Source organism: Abramis brama, assembly GCF_963993115.1.
Source record: "Abramis brama genome assembly, chromosome: 22".
Classification (NCBI taxonomy): Eukaryota; Metazoa; Chordata; class Actinopteri; order Cypriniformes; family Leuciscidae; genus Abramis; species Abramis brama.
In genome coordinates, this window is record NC_139984.1 from 19,475,707 (window position 1) to 19,498,454 (window position 22,748).

At 36.6% G+C, this 22,748-nt stretch overlaps 2 protein-coding genes across 3 annotated transcripts in view; one reads left to right on the forward strand and one right to left on the reverse strand.

Moving 5' to 3' along the window:
• Window positions 1-520: 520 nt before the first annotated feature.
• olfml3a (olfactomedin-like 3a) lies at window positions 521-6,323 on the forward strand. The gene is made up of 3 exons (XM_084100008.1): window positions 521-819; window positions 2,686-2,968; window positions 4,610-6,323. Exons 1-3 carry the CDS (start codon window positions 709-711, stop codon window positions 5,398-5,400), a joined length of 1,185 nt encoding a protein of 394 aa, XP_083956134.1. The 5' UTR covers window positions 521-708; the 3' UTR covers window positions 5,401-6,323.
• The window catches only part of syt6a (synaptotagmin VIa), a 39,044-nt gene continuing 22,555 nt past the window's right edge, over window positions 6,260-22,748 (reverse strand). Inside the window, exons 3-7 of one of the 2 annotated variants that reach the window (XM_084100006.1) lie at window positions 19,947-20,505; window positions 15,568-15,688; window positions 14,265-14,436; window positions 10,376-10,526; window positions 6,260-9,029 (exon numbers count right to left, since the gene is read on the reverse strand). In XM_084100006.1, the coding sequence (XP_083956132.1) occupies window positions 8,958-9,029; window positions 10,376-10,526; window positions 14,265-14,436; window positions 15,568-15,688; window positions 19,947-20,505 (1,075 nt within the window). In that variant the 3' untranslated portion in view covers window positions 6,260-8,957. Of the gene's footprint in view, window positions 9,030-10,375; window positions 10,527-14,264; window positions 14,437-15,567; window positions 15,689-18,127; window positions 18,452-19,946; window positions 20,506-22,748 lie in introns of those variants that run through there. The other variant, XM_084100007.1, reaches the window with a different exon arrangement.

A 22,748-nucleotide genomic window follows, 5' to 3' on the forward strand; every position in this document is an offset into this window, starting at 1 on the left:
GAACAAATTGCTTTGTCATATTGAACTACTTTAACCACTATTTTACCAATTTGTTGAATAAAGTTGCATGCAAATAATGTGTGCATATGTAGCCAACAGACTGTAATACACTCTTAAAAAATAAAGGTTCTTTTATTGGCATAAATGGTTCTATGAAGAAAGTTTAACATCAATGGAAACATTCCATTGCACAAAAGGTTCTTTATAGTGAAAAAATGTTCTCAGATTATTACGTGAAGAAAATAAAAATATTCTTCACACTAAGGTTCTTTTAAGAACTGTTCACAGAAAGGTTCTTTGGTATTCTCATAAATACCATATTGCATAAAACTCTCTTTTGGAACCTTTCTTTTTAAGAGTGTACTTTTTATTACAAACCTGCTGACATGTTTCTTGTAGACATTAGTCGATTTTTACTGTACTTCAGTGACTTCATCTTTCAGGCACACTACATGCTTCTCTTTTGAGGACGGAGAGAGGCCAGAGATACATGGCTCCTCCCCTCAGTGTAAGTAAAAACATTCCAGCCAAGCGAGAGAGCCAGCGAATATGAAACCCTGGAAGTCTCTGATTCCGGTCCCTTCTCCTTGTGAGCACTCACACGCTTACTAGAGGACAAGGACGCCCCATAAACAGCTGCAGCACATCTTTTTTGAGACTTCTTTAGTTTTGTGGAGTACCTGAAAGCGTCCCTTATCCAAAGCCACCATGAAAGCCACCATATTTTTCATTCTCTTGACCGTATTGGCTCATTCCAGAGGCCAGTACCACTACCAGGGCCTGATGAACTACCTGGAAAACAGGATGATTGCTATGGAGGTAAGATCATTTTGGTTCATCTGGCCACGTTTCAATATACTGTCTGCAGTCCTGCTAGTTTTCAGCCATTTTACAGAGACGTCCACTTTTCTAGGAATACGTCAAAACTCTGAAACCATGCTAATTCTGAGAGTTCTTTACATTTATTCAACTCGACAACACTTGAAAATGTTGGCAATATCTGTAGCACAGTTTGTTCAAAGTGAGAGTACACACACTCTGAAGTAACTTCTCAAACCAAAGAACCATAGCTTAGATCAACAGACAAAACAAAAAGTCTTCATCTATGCAAGTGCTGGCTCACATTTACTTAAGATTTAAGTCTTAAGTAAATGGAGACTTAAATAAAGTGTTACCAAAAAACTACTTCAAACTTTCAAAAGTAATGAAGATTTAAGTAGTTTAACTTTATTACATGTAGTTACTATAGTAATAACTATAAATTACTAATCCTAACCATAACCCTGTAGTAAGTGCACATAGTTAGTTAATATTACTCCGTTATGTATAATTACACTGTAACAAAGACACCTTAAAATAAACTGTAACCCTTTTTTTCTTGAGTGAAGTTGTACCCCAGTGCAGAGAAACATTTTCTTGATTGACAGAATAGTTTATCTCAGCATTTTTGTTCAGTGAAGCTGTGCTGAAAAAATTCTAACACTGATTCAATAAGCAAAATAATTACTCATGATTAAGTAGACACTTCATTAGAATAATGAGTTTATTCTGTCAATTTACTGTCATAATTTCTGTCATGTGCAGACAGGACTTGATTACCTGAATCAGCAGGAGTCCACTGAACATGCTGTTACTCTTAAAATGTGTGTGATGTACGGTACAAGAAGACTAAAAGCCTTCTTTCTGGTTAGAAAAGTCACTTTAGATTAGGGTACAATTCTCACTATTAATAACTATTAGCAACAACTTTTTGCCTCAATAAACTTCTAATTACTGCTTATTAATAGTTAGTAAGGTAGTTGTTAAGTTTAGGCATGAGGTGGGATTAGGGATGTAGAATATGGTCATGCATAATATGATTAAGGCATTAATATGTGCTTTATAAGTATAAACAGCCAATATCATAGTAATATCCATGTTATATGAGCAACTAGTTAATAGTGAGAATTGGACCCTGATCTAAAGTGTTACTGTTTTTTTTAAATCTGGTCCCAAAGTAAGGACTAAAAAAAAAAAAAAAAGATTTTCAATTAATATTTATGGAGCAACAACATTTATGAGAAACAAAGTTCGTTTTGATTCAAAATCATGCAATATTAAAGTCAGCTTGAGCAGCTAGCCTACAGCAAAAGGCCCCTGGGGTGGCCACACTGATATGGTATACATATTTAATGAAAATTCTGACAATTCGGCACCATATTCAAGTACTTTTAATATAGTAATACAGTATGGGAAGTTTTATGACTGTAGCTCCGGCAACAAGGAGGTACCTCAAATCATTTCACTCTTTTGGCAGTTTTTTAATAAGAATTAATAGTGGGAATTTTTATTTTATTTTTTTATAACTGATTTGTGGAACTGAAGGGTCTCGAAGATTGTAGACCCCTTCAACTCTGCAATGATTTTTCACAATTTGTTAAAAATATGTATTGAATTTTATGGTGTCCTTGACTGATAGCCTCAGACATCACTCTGAGGTTCTCCTGAATTCAGATACGAATTGATTTTGCCTTTGACTGGGCTAACACATGCTGTCCAGAATTACTCAACACTTCTGAACCATTATTCCCAGCAGGCTTATTCACCATTGGAAGAAAGAAAGAATTTGCTGCACTTTTTGATCTGGCTGCAGAGTCAGATTATCTTAAACAATTATGTGACTCAGTGCATTTGTCATTTTTCCAGGAACGCATTGCCTTGTGGCATGAACAGAACAACCGCTACAACTCCGACCTGAAGGAATTCAGGCAGCAGGCCGCAGACCTGTTGGAGAAGTTGGGCAAGGAGCACAGTAAACTGCGTTCCGACATGGAGGGCGCAGGAGCACGGGTAGACCGCGTGGAGCGTGAGATGGACTATATTGAAACCAAGAATCCACCTAAGCCTTGTGTGAAAGCAGCAGACAAAATGGTGGAACAGGACCCGGTTTTCAAAGAGAGCAAGAAGGAAGATTTCTTTGAGCTGTCTGGTGAGTCGGGGAAATCAGGTTTTGAAAGCTGAAGCCCAGCTTTTGATCATTTACTTTCAGTTTTAGCCTTGACATACTCTTGGTCGAGGAGATTTAGCTTACCGTTACAAAGCAGTAATTTCCAGACTTTTTGTATTTTTAAGACATTTGTATTTTATGAGAACTAGCATCCCAGTTACACTCATCCATATTGGGATTGTGCTCAACAGTATAATGGTAGAATTTCTGCTAATGCTTGGTTGCCTTACACTGAGGATTTATTCGTTTATAGGAAAAATGTGCTGCATCTTGTTCATTAGGAAACAAGGAACAAAGAATCAAGCCAGTCAGTTCACTAGATTAGCCATTTGGCTTTTGTGGTTAAAATGTTATGCAATTGTTGTTGGGTTCTAGCCTATTTTGTTATCCAGAAGGCTGGAATCAAAGCAGATGAATGGATTTGTGTTTCATTTGCCTATTCATCTGACAGCTTTACAGTTCATCTGTCTCCTCTGAAGTACAGTGTTGTTAACCAAAAAATCCACTTTAAAGCTGAAGGCTGCAGGCAAAATTCCAGTCCATTACATTTATTTATTTCCTTTCAAACAAAAGATATATTTTTATACTTTATTCACTATGGTTCAAAGGTTTGGGGTTGGTAAAACAGTAATATTGTGAAACAAATACAGTAAAACAGTAATATTGTGAAATTGCATTACAATTATAGAATGTCATTTATTCAGCATCATTACTCAGTCCTCAGTGTCACATGATCCTTCAGAAATGATTCTTAAATGCTGATTTGGTGATCAAGAAACATTTATTAATATTATCAATTTTGAAAACAGTTGTGTTGCTTAATATTTTTGTAAAAACCATGATATACATTTTTAGAATGTTTTGATGAATATAGAAAATATAAATGCACAGTATTTATTTGAAATATATTTTTAACACTGCCTCTGCTGTTACTTTTGATCAATTTAATGTGTCATGCTGAATAAAAAATGATAATTTGTAAAAAAAAAAAAAAAAATTATCCTATTACTGACTCCAAATTTTTGAACACCAGTGTATATATTATCAAAAACATTTTGTAACAAAGAATTACTGGCAAGGGAATCTATCTACAAATAAAAAGTTAATTAAAATAACATTAACATTTTATTAATCGAATGATTGATATAAGCTTTATTTTATATATTTTTAGAACAGCCTGACTCAATTTATGTTAATAGAGTTTCAGCTACAAATGTGACAGATCATGACAGGAGACACTAATAAAGTTTCAATTTTTTTCTTTGAAATTAAATATCTTAGAAGAAATAGATAAGAAATAGTTCCCAAAGGCCCGTATATTAAAATGAAGATATATTAATAATAATAATGCTTGTTAAGCCCCACACAATCCTGCACATTTATAGAAGCATACATGACATTTAAGGGTGAATCTCTCGACTGTGGAAGCTTTTCACATTCAAGTTGTCTAGGTTTATTTCTTCCATAAAGAAAAATAAGGGTTCAAACTCTATATTTTTTTCATAATGCTGTCTTCCAGTGCTTGTGCAGACTAAGCAGTCTGTATAAATTGCTTTCAGAGTTCGCAATATTAATCATAGTATGGTCCCTGTAGACATTAATCATGTTTGTTTTCATTGACAGTGTGCGTGAACATTGTATCCAGACTAAAAGCAATGAAGATCCTTAAAAGGTTGGGGAGCCCGAAAGGTGTCTGGACCAAAGATGCCAGGTCAGCAAAAGTCTACATCTTTAACGGCACATCCGACAACACGCTGTACGAATTCAACTCAGTGCGAGAGCTCTCTGCATCATCAGGCGTGTCTAAAGGCAGGCAGATCACCGTTCCCACTGCTTGGAATGGGACCGGTCATGCAGTCTACGATGGCTTTCTCTATTATATCAGTGAAAGTTCAGAGCTCCAAGTTATTAAATATGACATCAAGAACGGTTCGGTTGCAGACAGTGCAGTGCTTCCCATGGAGGACCGCAGCCCAGTGTACCAACTCAATCCAGAGACGCTGGTGGACCTGGTGGTGGATGAGGATGGGCTATGGGCGCTGTATCCAGCTGGAGACACTATCAATCTTGCTAAAATGGACTCTAACTCTCTGGACATAGAACAGATGTGGGACACGGCGTGTCCAAGAAACAACGCTGAAGCTGCTTTTATTGTCTGCGGCACAGTCTATGTGGTTTACAACACCAAGCCGCCGAGCCGCTCGCGTGTGCAGTGTGTGTTCGATGTGAATGACATGGTTAGCAGTGGCGAAGCTCCTCTGATTTATTTCCCCAGGCGCTTCGGGGCCCATTCCAGCCTCAAATACAATCCTGAGGAGCGGCAGCTCTATGCATGGGATGATGGGTACCAGATTCTGTATAAACTAGCGCTGAAGAAGAAGCTATGGGCGATAATGCCACCACCTGAGGAATAGTGGACCTCTTACGTTCTCAAAGGGCTTTATTTTCCTGGCTACAAAAGGTTACTGAAAATGAAAATCCTGTCATCATTTACTCACCTTCATATTGTCCGTATGACTTTTTTTCTTCCATGGAATTCCATGGAAAAATGTTGAAGAATAAATGACAACCCAGACTGCAATATTAGTGTTGGCCCAGATCCGGCCCACATCTGGTACGCATGGAATCCACATGTACCAGATGTGGCCCGGATCTGGGCCGGCACTATGTTGCTTTCTGGGAATGGATGAGGATTGAGACATTCAGTCGTCAAAAAGGACTCAAAACCACCATCAAAGTACTAATCCAGTTCACAAAACCAGTCTGAATGTTTTGTTCACGACTGAATCTGTTCTCAAGTTCAATTCACTGATTCAGTTATTCAGTTGCAGCGGTTAAAGGCTCACTGAATTATCTGTTAATGTTAAACAACTTGAATCTCACATAAAGCTATCATGACTTTTTGTGAAAAAACAAACAAACAAAAAATTTAATAAAAATATGAATCTGAAGTTGAATGATGGTTTTAATTACCTGTACCTGATTTATGCTTTAATTTGAACTACTCTTTTTCTACAGTACAGAATTCATTTTAAACAACTTAAATTTTTACATGAAGTTTTTATATGACTTGAAATATAGTGGCTTATATAATTTGGAACGACATGAGGGCAAGTAAATGATGGCAAATGTTTAATTTTTGGGTGAACTAATCATTTACCTGTTGCACATTTTATTAAAACTATGAGACAATATGCAGTCTCTATAATGTAACCCACTATTTGTGATTTGATGACAGAAGTTCACAAGAGTGAAAGAGAAGCAACTCTGTCCTTGAAATGGCTGAAACAACATTTTATTTTGGCATTTTTGAAATACAAGAACCTTTTCAAACATTACAAGTTATATTGCAAGTACAAATGATCAATACAAAATTAGAAAGTTGCTCAGATTCACAAGGGGGCAGAAACAGGTTGTTAAAACACCAGCACACAAGAGTTAGTGATGAGGTAAAGAACCAGATCTAAACCTTATTAACTTTACATTCACCTACAGAAACACACTTTATATTATCTGAGTATTACAACATTGGTGATATTGTAAAAACAGGACCAAAAAGTTTGTCACTTTGTCACAACCATTTCTTCAACAAATTGACTTTTTGACAGAATTTTTAAAGATTCTGTTAAAATATGAAATCTATATATAAATTTAAAGCTTAACAGTTACCCTATGAGATGATGGAGGGCATTATGTAAAATAGCCCAAGTGCCATGTATATTTCAAGATATTTCAACACCACCAACTGGAGCGTAAAGTCATTCATCATCTGACAGTGAACTGCCTGCATAGGGTTTCTTTTTCTTTTTATCTTTTTCATCTTTGTGACAGATATGTGCACTTGAATGGTCTGTCTTTTCTTATTTGAAACATATAGTCAAAATGTCCAGGACTCGGAAGGGAAGCTCTGAACTAATTCAGTAATTTCTGTGCATTTATGCAACTTATTTCCAGCATATGCATTACAGTATGTTTAAAAAAAAAAAATGACATGAGAATATACTGCAGTAATCATAATTTATCGTTTTGCTGGGGTTTGCCTGAGCATATCTTTCTGCTAAATTTAAATTCCAAGTTAAAGGAACTGTATGTAAGATTGTGGCCAAAACTGGTACTGCAATCACTTTCAAATTACTGTAGAGCGGTGTATCCCCTCCCCCTCCCCCCCTGACTCGAGGTTGCCAGATAGGCTGCAGGATCCAGCAGGAACGTTTGTAGCTGCAGCTGTGGTAACTAGAGCAGAGCTGGCAACCCGGATGCCGAAACACTACTGACTTTGTGATTGGTAGATAGGTGGAGGGTGGGGCATCAGGCCAAAACACAACATGACAACATCAACATCAGTTGAGGGCTGCAACTTCACTTTTTAAATGACAATATCCTGGCCGGACTATACTGTTGTCAGTGATATAAGTATTTGAAATGAACATGATTTCTTAATGTCTAGTGACATATCAGGGCCATTTTATGATTAACTGAAATACATTTCTTACATACAGCTCCTTTAAATTGTGTTGAATGAATGTAAAACAAAACAGAGAAACCACAGGGATAAACAAATAAAATATTGTGGGCAATGGAAGTTAAGACATTTATGACATTAACAATTTAAAAAATAACATTATTATTTTCACTGCTCTGTTGAGCATTACATATTATAAAAATAACACTTGCACAAGATGGCATGACTTTTTTTAGACTTACTTAGTTGACAGTTATATTGAATTGTTTGGTTATGCAGATATTACCATGTTGCAGTTCTGCTGGATACAGACTGTACAGTGCCACATTATTTTATGCACATCCTTTCAAATATCCCTAATTTTTTTTACAAATAATTGTTGTGAAATAAAATAAAAATATGAATCTGAAGATGTATGTTAGTTATTTTATGTAATGTCAACCCTGCTCTTTTAAACAGTACAGAATATGAATATATTTTATAAGTCTGAGCATACATTGTTTACTCCAGACATTTTTCCAGACAAAATATGGAAAACTTTGACAGTACAATTTAACTCAATAAAATGACATGTCAAAAGATGAATGAGATCAGCGTTAGACTATTAAAACAACAGTGAATACAGTACAACCCACATAAATCAAGGCAGATCTCTATGGATATTTCAGCACTTTTACCCAGTTTTACTTTTACTTTTGCCCAGTTTTGTACCTGGTCTTGACGATGAATATTATTTTAATCACATAAATGTATTCAGCTACATGTGAAGTGTTTTTGTGTGTGAACAGGAAGTTCTTTACATGTAAACCATCTGTGTTTCATCAAGAAATTACTGGATAGGAAAAGTTTGTTGTGCTCTGATATATATATAGACAGTCTCTTTTTACACATAACATTTATACAACATCTATAAACCGCTAAATATTTCAAAAAGTACACGTTCACACAGGTTTTGACAGAGAAAATAGTTTGTTCGTAGTAGCCAATAGCACACGACAAATCCGTTTGCGTTCTCTTTTTCTCACTCACACAAAACATTGTCCTTTTCCCTCAATATTTTATATAGGCTACCAACTTTTTTGACTTCATTCTTAGGACTTCCAATATTTAATCTTTCATTCATTGTGTGGAAACTTCTGTTTGCACGTAGACCGCTTGCAGAACACCGCTTCGGATTTCAAATGCTTCAGGAAAATTCATATTGGAAAGAAACATCTCCTCTGACGATACCAAGCTATTCTAGGAACACAAGTTGGCTTTGCAGAGTATTCTAGGTACAAAGGTTTGTACAACACTTCCAAGAACTGACTGAGGATCATAAGGACTGGAAGAGCTTGAACATGAGGAACATCGGGGCAAAGATAGTAGGGTCTGATCTTAGATCAACGTTTGGGAACCATCTAAATCAACCCGTAGGTAACGTGAAAGTAGCAGGGCTCTTGTTTTCATCGGACAGACAAATGGACTACAGCGAGAATGCCGAGCCTGTAGGTTTACATATGGCTCTGATCAAGGGCTGGCAGGAGGTTTGGGGGAGGGACAAGACCCCTGACTGTCAAAACTGGCGGTTCTAGCTTTCCACTGTAAGAAAAGACACATGAAAAACCCATCAATGAGAGCATTTAAGAGTAGAAGCAGCACAGCAGAAGAGTGAGCAAATATTGCTCAGAAGAGTGAATTTTACACTGTGGTTGGATGAAACTGATGCATCTGAAGTTGTCTTATAAATTAAACATATTTGTTATTTTTTGTTAATTATTTTCTATGTAAAAATAAATATCATGCTTTTAATTAATGCAAATCCAAACACATCTAATCACGTTCCACTTAAGCAAACTGCATAAATGAGACTACAAATTAACTAATTAATCCTCAACCTGATTTTTCTCATGCTTTTATGTAATTATTTGCACATCACGGTCAGTTGTAAAAATGAGAATTAGCATTTGTTGCTAATCGAATGCAACAATTTTTCAAACAGATTTGTTGCCTGTTTCTCATACACTAGCAGAAAACTTCTCTGGCACCCTAATTTATTAAGTACAAACTTAATTAATTATTAATGAAAAATAATTTAAATAATGGTGACTTCCAATAAAACATAATTTAACTCAAAACAGAAACACAACCATACCCCTTTAAAAATGACCAAAAGCAATGCCTTACAATCTAAGTCACCAATTATTTCTCAGGTCTACTTAATATTCAGATAAAGGAGTGTGTGGCCACGCCCCCAAACACAATGTATAGATGCCCAGACAGGACCACAGCTGAAACAATGGTATTTTTTCAGATTAATTTTGAATGATTTGCCAACTTTGTTCAAGATAAAGACAATATTTATTATATTTAACAGAAGAAATTTAAGTAAATTGAACGAAGAGAGCAATATGCGTAACTTAACATTTACATAGCACCAAATACTCTTGATTCTCTTGATTAACTCTTGACCACATTTCAGAAAAGGGGACAGCATTTCAGTGTGTGAATTAAAATCAGCACTGACATATTCCACTCATGTATTATTCATGAAGCACAGTACAAGTTTGAGGATGTGACTAGAGGGATCTGAATATTTACAAAGAGAGATTGGCGAGTAGTCAGAAATGAATTCTGAAAATGCAATTTGCATTAAAAAAACATTTCTTAGCTCTATATAAACCAAGGGGGTGTCCAAACTCGGCCCTGGAGGGTCACTGTCCTGCAGAGTTTTGCTCCAACTTGCCACAACACACCTGTCTGAAAGTTTGTAGTATGCCTAGTAAGACCTTTATTAGCTGGTTCAAGTGTGTTTAATTGGGGTTGGAGCTAAACTCTGCAGGACAGTGGCCTTCCAGGAGACATCCCTGATATAAACACTAATTCAGAGGGTTATTATGCCTACCCTTCATGTTTATGTTTGCATTCCTGGAGGGAGGGTTACTTACCACTTTTTCTGATTTCTTAGGCTCCACCAGGGAGTGCCAGTGTGCAATTGGCTTACGGGGGTATGTGAGCATCTCATTCCAGTGGTCTCTACCTAAACCTTCAGCACCACAGCCCAAACGACACACACCAATTATCTCATTGTGGCCCACCCTGCAAGATAAGATTTGTTTGTTATAGAATTATGCATTGGTACATCCGTTTATTTAAGTGATCCAAATAAACACATCCACTCTGGCAATGAATAATGTATCTTAAAGTTTGCATGACCCAAAAGCATTTTGTTAACAGACAATGATATGAGTTTGCCTGCCAGTGCAACTGACCTATTTTGCAGCAAGGTATGTGTGTAAAAATATGTGCATATATTCTGAATCAGAGAGAGCAGCTGAAGTGCCACAGGATAAAGAAATCAACATACAGTACATTTACCTCAGTGGTGCTGAACCTTACGTGAGTCGTTTTGTGAACCCAAGGAAGAGAATTACGAAATAGCAGTTTCTGACATCTAATCGTGTGTGTGTGTGTGTTCTTGTCTTGGACACTGACTGCTCGAGACTTGAGAATGTTGGGTACAATGTATGCACCCGGTTCTTTGAGCAGTTACCCAGCTGTAGAGAAGTGAGCGGTGAATGCTCTGACATCTGACCTTTTCCTCTTTCTACTTAAGCACATGTACTGTACCATGTGATCATTCTGATGTCTGGTGATCCTGCTATTCTAATATATCCTGTACAGTTTGTTTCAATATTTCAATATTTCTCTGTTTGGGTTGTGTGAATTGAGTTTGATGCACAATATATTACAACCCCATTTCCAGAAAAGTTTAGTAAAATGCAATACAATAAAGAATCTGTGGTTTGTTAATTCTCTTGAACCTTATTTAACTGACAAAAGTACAAAGGAAGGATTTCCAATGTTTTGAATGACAAAATTAATAAACAAATTTTGATTTTGATGGCTGCAACACACTACAAAAAAGTTAGGACAGTCGATCGGCAGGATTGGGCACCCCTGATGTAGGGCAAAGCAGGAAACCTCTGTTGAATGTGTGTGACCTTTGAGCCCTCAGAAGCCACTGCATGAGAAACCATCATGCTGCTGTGTTAAATATATCCACATGGACTCGGGAGTACTTTTGAAAACCATTTTCACTTAACACAGTCTGACGCTGCATCAAGAAATGCTGCTTGAATTTCTGTTACGCAAGGAGAAAGCTATACATCAGTTCTATGCAGAGATGCTGCTGAGTTCTCTGGGCCCGAGCTCATCTCAAATTATCCAAAACACAGTGGAAATCTGTGCTGTGGTCAGATGAATCCACGTTTCAGCTTGTTGGGGAAAAATTTACATTCTCAGTTCTAAGTTTCCAAAGACGAAAGGGACCCTTCAGACTTTCATCAGCGACAGGTGCAAAAGCAAACATCTGTCATGGTAGCATCAGTGCAAACGGCAAGGGTGACTTGCATGTGTGTGAAGGTACCATTGATGTGGAGATGTATTGGGATTGTACAAAGACATATACTGCCATCAAGATGACATCTTTCCTGGGAAGCAAGACAAAGCCAGGCCTTATTCAGCACGTGTGCTACAACAGAGTGGTTTCGTAGACACTCTACACCTCAAAAAAAAAAGTATATTTACAAAATGCATTTAAGTTGGTCAGTAAAAACTTTGGAAATGTTTTCTTTGTACTTTTGTTAGTTAAATAAAGGTTATAGAAAATTAAACCAGATTTTTGATTTTATTGCATTGTACAAAATGTCCCAACTTCGATGGAAATGGGGTTGTATAATAATACATGAACTGTGTTAAATGTTAAAGGAATAGTTCAGCCAAATATGAAAAGTCTCTCGTGCTGTCACAATTATGTTCAAAGTAGAGAATGCCATGATATTGCAGCCCAAATATATTGCCAAAGATATTGCACAGCTTCCTTTTGTGTCGACAGTTACTCCTGTTGGATGTGGTTTGTCCTACGTGGAGGTATGCTGACATTACCCTGGATATCATAGCTCTTGATACACCACAAAGACTTGCTGTACTGGTCACATATGAGCCAGCGGGATGCGCACCAATAATTTGTCCTCTTTTAAACTCTGATATGTCTCCCATTATGCTATGTGGATGGCAACATTTTATATACAGCTGCGCCATTGCTCTGTTTACTCAACCTTCACACTCTGCTCTTACTGATGGAGAGTAAAATCAGTGAAGATTGGCCACCAGGCCGAGCATATATAGACGTGAAACCTCCAACAGTGTTTCAGTTTCATTGTCCAACCCTGTATCGTTTCGCTTCAGAAGACATTGATTCATCCAAGTGGGGTCGTATGGATTACTGTCACAATTGCTGTGTGTGGTTTTTCAAGCAAAGGAGCGGAACCCATTCAATGGTATTTTATGGACTCACAGAGATGGATTATTTTCCTCATATTTTTTGTTTGTTTATCTGAAGAAAGAAAGTCATTTATACATTGGTAATGGCATGAGGGTGAGTAAATGATGAGAGAATATTTGGGTGAACTATCTCTTTAACACTGTTAAAGGAATAGTTTAAATGAAAATGAAAATGTGGTCATTTTCTCATATTATTTCAAACCGGTAAAATTTAAATTGAAAATGAATAATAATAAAAATATATATTTGTTTTTCCTTATGCAATTACAAAGAATGAGGGCTGTAGTTTTCATGTTTCAAAAATCAAGAAAAAAGTATCATAAAAGTAAAATAGTATGACTTCTGCATTACATATAAGCCTTCTGAAGACAATAGCTTTGTGTGAGAGAAAGATTGAAAACTGTTATAGGCCTTTATCTCATTTCCTGGTTTCGGAACGTTCGAAATCGCCAAGCAGTGTACTCGCACTTCCGGTGGTTACTTAGTTACACATTTAGATGAAAAGTAGGTCAGTAAACTTAAATAAAATCGCGATATAGACCAGTGTCTGTCAATATTAAACCGCATAAAGACTATTTAAATAGGAATCGTGCATGTTCTGCGTGTCTCTGTGAATGAATGGCACCGACGCGTTTCATTTACCACACACACACACACTGAGGCACGCATGACGCTCGCGATTTTTTTCAGCCTTACTTATTAACATTAATGCACTTCATCAACACAGCCGCTCTGAGAGTCACTTCAGCAGCATTTTTTAGCTTCATTTGAGAGAAACTATCATCATAAAACACAGAGAGAAGGTCTACACGGCAACCCGTCAAAATAAAAGTTTGGTTAACCTTTGAAGAAATTTTTGCTTAAATCATTACATTTTAAACAATTGGTTATAACAATTTAATTAAACCATTCAATTAAAACTTTTGGGAGACGCGAGAGCGAAGTAGTCCAGTGATAATTAACATGAAGCCATGGTGAATGCAATAACCGGAAGACGCTGTACATTGCTTCGCGGCTACTTCCGGCGTTCTATTGTGTTGTGATAAAGGCCTATTAGCAACATGACAGTGTTACGGGTAATTTGTGTCATTTTCTGTTTTTGGGTGGGTTGGATGTGTTTTATTTCAGTTTCCTGTGTTTCAGTTAGTTTCTATGGTTTCCCATTGATCTGATTATTATGTGCACCTGTTATTCATTTCATTGATTGGTTTGTTTGGGTATTTCAGCTCTGTGTTTCTTTCAGTTCATTATCTGTTCTCGTTGCGTTTACTCGGTTCAATTTAAGTTCATGTTAATTATCAAGTGTGTTCTGAGTATTTTGTTTTGAGTTTTTGTTAATAAATCACTACTGCTGCGAACAGATCCAGCTCCTTTCCTTTACTTTTGCAACCGCCGCTGACAGACAGTGAGTCAATATTGACAGAATTTTCACTTTTGGTTCATCTGTCTCTTTAAATTTCACTGTATAAATGATAAATAGCTGTTACATACAGGTCATAGTCCATGACTGAGATGTGCAAGCTGACTTGGTCCATGCTCTCCGGAGGGATGTCAAAGATAATAGCCTCATTATAAGTGGGATTCAGGGTGTTTTTCTTTGTTGTGGTCTTCTTCTTTTTGAGACGTCTCCCGTCACAATTGAGGGATACCTTCACATAGGGATCTGCTCAGAGAAAACACTGGTATTAGTTCAGATCATTAAAACGCTATTAATTTCACATTTGCAGTTTGACTTTTCATTAATTAATGTATTTTTTTACTTTAATTGAAACTAGTGCATACTACAATACGTTTAATCAATCATCAACCAATAGCTTGAAGTTGATGAGAGTATTAGATGAGAAGATTAGAAATGAATGCTGGGTATCTTCATAGAGCCAACTTTGCATTCAGTGCGAATAGAAGGCCATTGAGATTTAGAGCTTTAATGAAATGACTTGAGCGCTGATTCTAACATCAGAGCTGCATACTGATTTCCATCCCTCTCCATTATTGCGCAATTTGTCTGATCCATTTATCGTGTGCATTAGTAAGCCATAAACTACTTCCAGCTTGAGCAGAACAAATCACATGAGAAGTACTTGTTCTGACACCAAATTAGCTTGGGGCACTTCTAAACAGATATTATCCACTGCGTGTGAATAAAATTTTACTGCAAATGAAAAAACGTTTACTCTTCAGCAGATAAAAGTAAAAATGTCTGGTGTGTGACACACTATGATAAGAGAAAACCATGATAGTGTGAGTCATTCATGTTATTAGAGCTTAAAATTGTTCCCTGCATCACATTCGTAACGCTTCTTTAGACTGTCTGGCTTAACTCGCTCAGTGATGCTGCTGATTTACCTCTGGGAAAGTTTGTTAATATGAACAGACTCAACAGAAGCCAATTTGTAACATGAAAACATGATTAGAACGTGCTGGACGTGTGCATTAACAATATATGAGAAAATAAAAAAAGCTTTCCAGAAGCCATAAAACCAAATGGACCAATTATAGGGGAGAGTGGTGCTACTTTTTACTTATGTTGTCCTCTAGGCAAGGAGAAATGAGACAGAGGTAATATAAAATAGCTATATTTCAGGATGTGTCAGAATTGGACCCTAGTGAGAATTGGACCCTAAACTAAAGTGTTACCAAATGTTTCTTTCTAAATGGATAGTCACATAAAGTATGTTCTTTAGATTAAGAGAGTGCTTATGACACTTTTCACCCCACTCTCCCCTATACTTCTAATCGCATGTCTGTATTTTGATGCTCAATGGCAGTAAAGCTTTGAGTGGTGAAATTATACCTGAGTATCCTGTAATGTCCATTGCCTTTAGGTTCCTGCACTTGATAACTGTGAGTGTTAATCTGCCTGCTGTAGGTAGATAGCAGAGTGAGAACATGATCTCCCCGAGGTCCACGCTCTCCTGTCAGACACAGACACAGACAAATCAATGTAGCATGATGTATTGGCACACTTTGTTACAAAGGTCACCTTTTCAATTCAATAGCTCCGGATATTAGAGATAAAAATAGTAATTGTGCATTAATGTACCAGCGACAGATACTATTAGAGTAGACACTGTTCCACAAGCATCACTTCCAGTCAATATATGAGTATAGAAGGCCATTTCCACCACATGAGGAGAAAAAAATGAAATCATGCCTTGGTCAGTTATGAGATAAAATGTCATAATTCTAAAATGATAGTCTTAAAGGTGCTCTAAGTGATGTTGGGTGACGTCACTTCTTGTTGACGTTTAATGTATTGTCAAACAAAACGGAAGCTAGCTAGACCCTCCCTCCTCCTCGTCCGCGCACTAACCCCCAAACCCCACCCACAAATCCTTCTTGTTGGTTATTGGCTGGAACAGTTTGTTATGTTTCGTGGTGCGGGTTAGCCCAGTTTGTTTTTCTTGCCGTTTGTGGAGCCTGGGGTGACAAACAGAGACCTCGTTTTTTTACAGTGTGTTCAGGAGACAGGCAGCTAGCGTATGGTGTTTGCTGTACGTGACAAAAAATGTTTTGGCCTAAAAAACGCGTGACATCGCTTAGAGCACCTTTAATTATGAGATACTTAGACATAATTATGAGACTAAAAGTCAAAATTATGACATTAAGCATAATAACGACATAAGTTGAAATAAGATAAAAAGCCAAAACTATAAAAAAAAAATCATAATATTACATACAGTAAAAAGTCTAAATTATGAGATTAAAAAATCTTATGACAGTCAAACTTTCAACTCTTTTTCATAATTATTTCAACTTTATATCTCATTATGACATTTTGTGTTATAATTTACCACACCATTCTTTTTTTTTAATGTGGCGGAAACAGGCTTCCATACAGACTTACCAATGCTATGACTACTTGTCACTAGCGGTGTTTCTTTTGTGAACGAATCTTTGGAGACAAATCTTTTAAGAGGACGAATCATTGTAACAGTGTTGATAATCAGTAATTATTTACTTTCCAATCTGCACAGTGGCTGAATAGAGTAAGATTCTGCATCAATACGATCAATACAGTCACTTTGCTATAGTGTCCTGGATATGCTAAAAGCTAGTTAGTACTTCAAGAAGTTATTTATGGGTATTTGTGGTTTGGCATTTTGACTATGACGGTTGGGTTTAATAAGCCTTTGACTTAATATCGAGGTCTAGGGGAGAACTGTTTGGACAGATATAGCCACAGTGACCAATTAGTTGTTGCTATTCTCCAAGCCGCGAGCTCTCCTGGACACCACTCCAGCAAACTGTTAATTAAACGTCAACACTCCAAAACATTTCGGCCTTTCCACCAGGGCATGAGGTCCATCATTTCCATCCCAGCTGATCCAAGCATATCAGGTTTCTTTTAGATCAGGATAAAACAAGTGTAGGCCTATCCAACAAAAATAAGGCAATGCATTGGAACAGTGGAATTTTTAGACATTAAGACCACCCACTTTGTCTGAAAGTTAAGCACATGCGATGCAAAGGAAGTTAGAGTTAGCGTGTTAGCGTCATCATCTCAGCAGTATTAAGACTGGTGTAAAAATTAATCCCTTTAAATGAGTTTAATAAGCCTCTCTCTGACAGACATATCCCATGACTCCCCTACTTGTGGCTTAATGTCTCTCTAGCCCTCTTAGGTGATTATTTGTAGTGTGCACTTAAGTATCATATAGGGACTTTTTAAAGTGAACTGATGGATGTTCAAAATGACAGCTTGACAGAAAGAAAATTTGTAAAGCAAGTAAACTTTAAGTAAATAAATTGACTATTACTGAACAATATGGCACAGGTTAAAAAGTCAAGTAATCAAGCTTACTAAATTATGTCTGATTTCCAGAGGAGTAACAATGTGTGAATACGGTGAATGTGTTCAAGTTTATGTAAAAAAAAATGTGACCATTTCTCAGATACATTTAGCCTATTGTTATTCATTGGTAAAATCCTTCTTCCATGAAATATAAAAGCAGGAGTTTAGCTGTATTTTTATGCTCTTTTTCTTACAATGAAAATAAATGGTGATATCAAGTTTCTTATCCCAAGCAATCAATAGCTTTTTGTATGAAAAAGAGTAAAATTTATATTTAGATTATTTTTCAATAATCCACTCATCCGTTAGGTCTGAAATCTCATGCACACTCACGTATATTTAAATATGGCATGTCAAGACATGTCACACCATGTTTGACCAACAAGCCATTGGTTCTTTTGTCTTGGAACCATTTGTGACACCAAATTTTGACAAATGCACAAATTCAAATTACGTAATTGAATAACAACACAAATTTGAATATGCACATATCCAAACTGCGTACATGAAAAGCAACTTAATCTTTAGTTGTTTTTTCTACGTTTTTGTATAGCTTCAGTAGACTTGATTCATATGGACCACTTTTATGATAATTATTTGTTGCTTTTTGTCATTTTATGAGCGTGAGAGTCCCTATTGTCATTATTAACTTGTAGTGTATGGAAAAGAGCAGGATGTTAGCCTAACATCTCATTTTGAGTGTAAAGGAAAAAAAGAACATAATAGTTTTTTGAGTTTTGAAATGAGTGTATTGAGTTCCAGATTCAAATCTCCTGCCAAGTACAACGGAACGTGTGCTATTGTTCAAGGGGCAGCCGGCCTCCTGCCACGAAAGCAATAACCACAGGTTTATTGAATTGCTCCTCTGAGGATAGCTGTAAATCTAGAAAACAGAGAGAAATAAGACTCGTCAAGGAGTATTGCCTGCCGTTATGGAGTAATCAGCAAACCTCAGATGACCTCAGAAGCTATACTTCAATATTAATATTATGCTGTGATTGACAGTACCTCTTATTAGAGCCCTTTACAAAAATTAGGCAATTACTTTGTCCACACAATCAGCCTGTGTCAGTCATCTCCATGTGTCAATTACTACCTTATCTGTGTGTTAATGAGGGTAGATCCCTGAACTCTCATTAATTCGGCTGTCTTGGTGTAAGCAGGTGTATAGCACAGTGTTGAATATTGTGTCTGCATTTTAACAGACTATGTCAATAACCCAACAAGGTAATTCACATACCTTAGTCGCCATCTAATGGCCTTGTTATTTAGAATTAATTTATTTTCTAATCTACACTAAACACAAACTGTCTGACCAGTGCAAAATCAAGTGTACTTGCTAAGGTTTCAGGATCCATCCTTCCTTCTCTTACCAACAAAAATTAAACTATAGTGTCTAGAATGTTGTAGATGACCTGGATGACTTATGACGTCATGTGGTACAGTGGGGTCCAAAAATTTGAGACTACAATTAATACATTTTATCTGTACGATTTTTATATTTTTTAAATAAATTTCTTATGCTCACCAAGGCTGCATTTATTTGATTCAAATATTATTACAGTTTATAAGAACTGTGGTCTATTTTAATATGCTGATTTGCTGTGCTGCTTAATATTTTTAAGGAAACCTTGATACAATTTTTAAGATTCTTTGATGAGTCAAAAGTTCAAAAGAGCATAATTTGGAAAATAGATGTAAACATATTTATTGTAAACACATTTAGAATTTTTTGTAAACATATTGTAAGTAAATTTTATATTGTAAATATTATTACTTTTGATCAATTTAATTCATCCTTGCTGAATAAAATGTTTCTTTATATATATATATATATATATAGGCCTATATATATTTCTGTTCAAATACAGTAATATAACATTTTATAATATAATAATATAAAATATAATAATCTAATTTAACCTGGAAATAAACCTTTTTTATTACCGTTAAAATATAAAATTAACAATTAATTTGTTTGTTTTTTTATTTAGATTTAGATTTCACTATCAAAAAAGCTAATTTGTGACATTGATCATGTGAACAGTTTTGTACACATTGTCAGATGTCCTCAAACCAACTAAAACATTGTGAAATTTTAATCTACATTTTACAAGTCAACTTTTTACTCAAATTGTTATGCTCATATTTAAATTTGCAATAAAAAAAATTATAGTTTTTTTTTTTTTTTAAACTAGTGGTCTCAGACTTTTGTAACCCACTGTATATTAATTTACAGATCTGATCAATATGTGATCAATACATATGAGCATCCTCATCATGCACCTCTCCCCATAAAAAAATCGTCTTAAAATCCGGCAGAATTTCACGATTTGGCAAACACATCAAGAGAAGAGAGAGCGGCAAGGTTCTCTTACAGAGGTAGCGTACTGAATGTCTCTCCAGATGGAGGTTTCCCTCGAGAGATCAGACACTTCTAACAGATTGTCCAATATGACCTCCCCAATCATATCGTGCCGTGAGAACCGGTCGAAGTCAAAAACGCTCAGATGGAGCTTCCTGGCGGGAAGCTCATCATAGGGGACCGGAAACTGGAAGGACTCGTCAAACGTGGGGTTGAGCGTTTTACGATGGACTCGTGTCTGGAACTTCTGCTGCCGATCGGGAAGCAGGTAGATCTTGACATAGGGGTCGGAGCTGCCGCATAGATCCTTGGCTGGTAGATCAAATGCCTTGAGTATCTTGACAAGTATCATCTCATTCTCATAGTCATAGCGGAGAGAAAAGTTGATCTTGCCACAGTTTTTGCCGCCTTTACTATTGTCGGAGTCGTCGTTCTCTGTGGTCATCTGCTTGTAGAGTTCAGGCTTGATACGGCCAATGCTGGTTGGCTGCTCATCCACATCATAATCATCTCCTAGGTCCAGACTTCCAACCTGCATTTGACGGGGAAGGTGACGTTTGAAGGAACTATGCCTGAAAAAATTAGATAAAGGAGAGAAAGAGTAACATGAGGGATTTGATGATGTTTGGAAAAAGTTGAATTAAAAACTAAACAGCCCAAGGCAAGGTTTTGTAACTAAAATCTGAATGTTTATTGTACTGAAATCCTACTGATATGTCAACTGCATAATTCATAGACTATACATTACGTATAATATTGTTATATACACTTGAGGTTTGTCACAATTCTATAGTGAAGACAAACCTCAATACCATGAAAGCAATTGTTTCATCCGTAATGTAACAGCTGTTCTCAAAAGGAGACCGGGTGTTAAAATTAATTCTGGTGTAGTTAATTCAACTGTAGTGCGTACTATTTAATATTAATAAAACTCCATATTTCCCTGTCAGGCTGATCTCTAGGAATGCTCTGTAACAAAAAGCAGTGGAAAATCTTCAAAAGCAGCCACATACTGAAGCCAAATTAAATATTACTCTTTAATGAGCAAATAGTACATGACATATTACATTTTGAGTGGACAAGTTCTATGCCGTATAATTAAGGTCCCTGGAACAAGCCCAAATGAATCAAGTATGCATGAGCAGCGCTTCTCTTGGTTCCAGTGATTATGAAGCAGCTAAACATTAAAAACCGGCCCTGAAGTGATACTGAAATACATTATTGAAGGGATAAAATAACAAAGCAGTCACAGATGAAAGATTTCAAAATCCTCTAAAATATTATGCATCATCAGCAAAATACTTTTCAAATATAAATGATGTTTCTGAGAAGTTTACATTTCTCTTGCTGTTGTTAGTATTCATCTGTCCTTTATGAGATCCTCTAATGGGGTGACTGTAATTGATGTTTTGAGCCATACTGGAATAACCACCTTGGAAATAGAGGAATGTTTACACAGATCTAATAATACAGGGAGGGTGGTCTGACAGTCTGATTCATAGTCTTCATTTCCTTCTGGTATATACAGTTCTGCATGTGACGAATGACATGCAGGCTGAACATTGATCAAAGATAGGAAAAAGGGGAAAGATGGGCATCCCTTAAGAACAGTGCGAATTTACAGCTACATTTTAACATATTTAGATGACTTTAGCATGTATGGTTTATTATTAAAGGAAATGTTGTTATTGCAATACATGGAAAGTCATGAAAGGGGTAAGATGACCCTTACCTTGGGCAAGAAGCTCCCCTTTTAAACTTATTTTAAAATGTTTGCAGAATATATACTGTAGAATACATCTGATTTCGTTTTAAAGGGTTAGTTCACACAAATAAAAATTCTGTCATTACTTACTCACCCTCATGTTGTTCCAAACCCTTAAGACCTTCGTTCAAGTCAAAGTGAAAGTCAACTTTATTGTCATTTTTAGCACATTGCATGGCAATTGTTAAAAACGAAACACAGTTCCTTCAGGGAACAACGGTAACACATTCATGAAGACTAAGAAAAGACAACAGTAATGTAAACAACAGATATACAAAAAGATGGAAAATAAATTATACAAATAAATAAAGCAATATATATTTTAAATGTAGCAGCATTGAGGTATGAGTATGTTTAAATAAATAAAAAATAATAAAAATTAATTATTATAATGGGGGTATGGTCACAATCTTTTGGCGGGTTGGGGGTGGTTAGGTGCGTTCCAGAAGTCTGACCGCTTGCGGGAAGAAACTGTTTTTGAGTCTGGATGTTCTGGCCTGGATGCTTCTTAGCCCAGATGGGAGGGCCTTGAACCAGATGTGGGAAGGGTGAGAGGAGTCCTTCAAGATGGAGGTTGCTTTTTTCACACACCTTGTGTTGTAGAGCTCTTCAATAGCAGGAAGGCTGGTCCCAGTGATACGCAGTGCCGACTTCACTACCTGCTGTAGGGCTTTCCTGTCAGATGCAGAGCAGTTTCCATACAGACCGTGATACACTCTCAATGACACATCTGTAGAGAGCAGTGAGGATAGAGGGGGTCGTGCCTGCTCTCTTCAGCCTTCTTAGAAAATACAAGCGTTGTTGGGCCTTCTTTACTAAGGAGGAGGTGTTCCATAGACTACTGTAACGTGCTATACTTGGGTGTCTCACAGTCCATATTGTCACGTCTTGTTGCTGCTGATTGTTAACAAGAACAAGGAAAAGCAAACATATTTCGCCAGTATTGTTCTCTCTCCATTGGCTTCCAGTTAAACATTGTATTGAGTTCAAAACACTATTGTTTGCTTGTAAGGGATTGCATGGACTGGCTCCTCCATACATCTCTAATCT